We start from the raw sequence: 3,912 nt of genomic DNA, 5'->3' as shown, positions 1-3,912 counted from the left end.
GCGCTGTGACCCGCAGGAGGCACATCCTGACGGCTCTCAAGGCCAGCGGAGCCAAACACGGCAGAAATATTGCCCTCCACTTCTCTTTTGCAGTTCGCAATTGACGCCGTCTTCTTCTCGTCAGTCTCGTTCCTGAACTCATACTCACATTCCCACAGCAGAAGTTCTCGCCACCTTGCGGCCCGCAAGTCTCTCCAGTTGCTCTCCGTGCAGTGGCCCACGTCCACGCCGGCGGCGCAGCACAGCACGCAGAGGGCGCACACCAACAGCACACGGCCTGCCATCGCCACTCCTCCCACCGCAGCACACACACACACGCACAGAGTCTAGCGGGGGGAAGAGGAGGGAGTGGAAAGAAGGGGTGCCGTCGCACACCAACAGCCCGCGCAATGAGAGCACTCAACCAACACACACAGGGAAGGCAAACGAAAAACAAAAACAAAGCTAGGAAGGGTGATTTGATGGTTGTTTATGTTCATGTGGTTTCTACTTATCTTCCCCTTCTTTGACAGAGTTTTGTTTTCTAGTGACTCCACAGCCCTCTTTCGGGGTCTCCCTAATAGTGAAACAGTATCTACATCAATTTCATTTCAGAAGCCAAACTGGGTTTCCTTGCTACTCTTTCCCATCTACGCTGCAAATAAATATAGTTAGATACATTGACGTGGCTAAATGCATTGCGCTGTACGCGTTATGCACCCTGCCGTGTGCAGCGCGTTCATTGCCCCCAACTTCCGCAGCCTATCGCAGACAATGCGTCCGCGGCACCGCCCCGCTTACGACCCGGGCATCAGCACCCAGTTACTCCACAAGGCGGTAGGAGACGTTGTAGTGTCCGGGGCCGGGTGCGCGGGGATACTTCCGCAGCCACCGCTCCGACTGCAGCCGGTGTCCGCAGAATTGGGTTTCCTTCGTGATTTGCTTTTCAAACACGGGCACCGACTTGCCCTTTTGTGGAAGGTCGATGTTGTACACCGCGTGGGCACCGCAACCCGCTCTGGAGAATATTTTGGCGCGCTTCTCGCGTGACACCTGCGTCTCTATCATTGGGTTCCCAGTCACACGCGGCTCTACAAGAGCGCGCTTGCTCGTATCGTACCACAAATCCCGCGTTGGGAGCTGCGACGGGGACGCGGTGGCGACCACGCCGAAGTCCATTGTGCGCTCCGTTCGTGGCTTCACCCACCGGAGGTTTGGCACGTCCCCGATTTCCGTCGGGTTTGGTCGGTGCAGCGGGGCGTGGCCGGGGGCCGTTGGGTGGATAATGGCGCATGGCGTGCGGGGCGTGACCTGCGTAAACTCAACAGTCTCCGGCGCCTCGTGGACCTGCAGCGGCGCCGATGCGCTTCGACCCACCATCGTCGCAAACTGTCGCACCCGCTTCCCCTCACAGTGGTCAAAGATGCTCCTCGGGAAGTTGAGGTCGCGCTCGATGGAAACCGTGGTGTCGGGCGCCTTTTGCCGCTCCTCCTGTTCCGCTTCGGGGACCTGCGGCGCCATGGTCACCACACGTGTGCGGGGCCGCACCAGCTTGAGGGCTTCCTCCACATCCACGAACTCGGGTGCAGACTGGTACGCAGGGGGCTTGTTCCGCCAGTGCCCCGCACGCCCCGTGTCGCGGTCCATGCAGACCACTCGATGCGGGTAAATTGAGATGTCCGTGGCCAAGTCGTACATGCCCACCGTGGCGGACGTCGTCACACATTCGTGGCGACGCCCATTGAGATGGACATCAAATTTCACAGGGCAGCGCGGTCGCCTCACCGTGGAGCGTACGTCCGCATACGGATAGTAGTCTAAATCCTTTGCCGGGCTGCAAAACGCAGACTTTGAGCGCTGGGTTTTGGAAACAAACATGTGGCTGCCCCGCACGACAGGCGGCAGTCGGGTTCGCGTACGCGAGGCCCCAAGCGTAGCCGCATGCTGCTCCCTGTATGCCAGCGTGCTGGCCATTAAGGTTTTAGTGCCCTCTGCCACTGTAAGCGTCGCTGCGGTCATTGGCGCTTGTGTCTCCGCAAGGGATTCGACAGGTTCGCTGACGTCTTCGTGGTGCGGCCGCGTTTGCGGTGCTGCCGATTCACGGGGCGACATGTAACCCCCCACCACGCGCGGCTCCACCTGCGTGTAGCGCTGGTGGTAGTGGCCAATGTCCGGTTGCCGCACGCCTGGAATGCGTGAGGGTGACTTGAAGCGTCGCGTCGTGAGGAAGCTGGAGGTGCCCTTCGGCGGGGCACGCCGCGGTGAGCCCACGCGAGTTGGTAGTAGGGCCTCCGCAGGACTCACGGAGTGGGCGGGGAGCGGCGCTTCTCCCTCCGCCAAGACGCTTGCCGCCGCGAAGGCGGAGGCGGTGGCCCAGTTCTCCTGCACAACGTCGTCAGGGATGGCGCGGACGTCCATGAGGTGGCCGGCGGCGAGCGTGCGCAGGGTTGGCTCCAAGTGCCGTTCGTCGTCCGGGTGCGGGGCGCTGTCCTCCGCCGCCGCCGCCTGCCGCGCCGCCCGCAACGCGTCAATGCGGTACGGGCGAAAGCTGCTGATAAGCTCGTCGCTGTCCGCGATACGCCGGACGGTGTCGACGGTGGGGACCATGGCAACGATTGTGTTGTACCCCGCCCCACCAATGACGGTGCCGCCCATGTCTGTGCACCCCTCGTCTGCCGTCTTTGTGAAGGAGGGGGCCATGGTGCGCAGCGCCGGCAACTGCAGGCTGCGGTTGGCCGCCACCTCCCACGCCGCCTGGTACTCGCGCTGCAGCTTCAACTGCCTGTCACGCTCTTTCTTCGCCACGGATTGCGACTTGGACTCGGTGTTGGTGAAGAGGTGCGCGTGGGCCTGGCTCGCGTCCATCATGCGGCCAACGTGGCTTTGGTAGGGCTTGGCGGCGGACATTATGCGCCGCAGCGTCGTCGGGTCATCCATCGTGCTCTCCGCAAGCGCCATCCTCACTTTCTTTGTTTTGTTTTTTTTTTTCCTCGGCTGCTGCCTCGCCCCGTGCGCCTCGGTGCCGGGGGGGGTTCTCCTGCGCGGGCAGGTCCCCGACGCCGCACGCACGCAACGGCAAGCGGAAGAGGAAGAAGAGAAAAATATATTTTTTTAAAAAAAGGGGGCAGCGCGGCGCGGCGCGGCACGCGCGGGCAGACGGTGTGCGTGTTGCGCCGTCCCACACGCGCCTCCGCCGCGGCGGGCAGCAGCGAAGGGGGAAAAAAGAAGGAAAAATAAATAAATAAAACAGTAAAAAGACAAAAAAGCAAAAACAAAAACAAAACAAAAAAGAAGAAGGAGGAAGAACCGACAGTCCGTGCACAACACTCCCACCACCAATCACCATTGGGGCCTTCTGAGGAACACACACAGCGCTGATGGCGCCCCCCCTCCCTCTCTCTTTTTCTCTCTCGCTTCCCTCCACACAGACACGTGGACGCAAAGAGAGACGAAAAAAAAAAGAAAGAAGAGAGAGAGAGAGAGAGACGCATGCATACGCACACACGTATATGTACACATATATGTATACTTATATATGTACACATATATGTATGCCTACGCAAAGGCACAATTCCTCCACATTTTGTACTGTCCTCCCGCATGGATTTTGATCGCCCGCTCGCACCTCTCGCAACTCTCGCGCAAAAATAAGGCCATCGGCGGGGACAAGAGTAGAGCAAAAGCAGAAACAAGCAAAAAAAAAGCCGGAAAAGCACACACACACACACACACACAGAAGGTATACGCCGTGGCAAAGAAGCAAACCAAAGCTCATCATCATCGTTCCCTCACACACACATCGCCTCGCTTCAACGATTGTCGCAATTCACTTGCCACGCCTTTATACAATCCGCCCACGCAAGCAAACAAGCAAACACACACACACACATACACCCATAGGCGTATACATACATATACACACACACATACACC

At 59.1% G+C, this 3,912-nt stretch overlaps 2 protein-coding genes across 2 annotated transcripts in view, besides 6 other annotated features; both read right to left on the bottom strand.

The window, feature by feature from the left end:
• The window catches only part of Tco025E_07201 (mucin-associated surface protein (MASP)), a gene marked incomplete at both ends in the record, with an annotated part of 570 nt that extends 286 nt beyond the window's left edge, over positions 1-284 (bottom strand). The window contains one exon of the mRNA XM_029374068.1: positions 1-284. This exon is cut by the window's left edge and continues 286 nt beyond it. Coding sequence (XP_029225833.1) covers positions 1-284 — 284 coding nt within the window.
• Positions 285-801: 517 nt separating this feature from the next.
• Tco025E_07200 (uncharacterized protein) lies at positions 802-2,937 on the bottom strand (the record flags this gene model as incomplete). Its single annotated transcript, XM_029374067.1, has 1 exon — positions 802-2,937. One exon carries the CDS (start codon positions 2,935-2,937, stop codon positions 802-804), a length of 2,136 nt encoding a protein of 711 aa, XP_029225832.1.
• A 6-nt stretch (positions 2,938-2,943) lies between these two features.
• Positions 2,944-2,967: a microsatellite.
• A 133-nt stretch (positions 2,968-3,100) lies between these two features.
• Positions 3,101-3,131: a microsatellite.
• A 237-nt stretch (positions 3,132-3,368) lies between these two features.
• Positions 3,369-3,400: a sequence feature (GA-rich).
• Positions 3,401-3,421: 21 nt separating this feature from the next.
• Positions 3,422-3,465: a microsatellite.
• A 227-nt stretch (positions 3,466-3,692) lies between these two features.
• Positions 3,693-3,714: a microsatellite.
• A 120-nt stretch (positions 3,715-3,834) lies between these two features.
• Positions 3,835-3,911: a microsatellite.
• Between the last annotated feature and the right edge of the window lies 1 nt (position 3,912).

Source organism: Trypanosoma conorhini, assembly GCF_003719485.1.
Source record: "Trypanosoma conorhini strain 025E chromosome Unknown Tco_14.4_contig_00538, whole genome shotgun sequence".
In the NCBI taxonomy this organism is placed as follows: domain Eukaryota; phylum Euglenozoa; class Kinetoplastea; order Trypanosomatida; family Trypanosomatidae; genus Trypanosoma; species Trypanosoma conorhini.
This window is presented reverse-complemented; position numbering and strand designations above follow the sequence as displayed.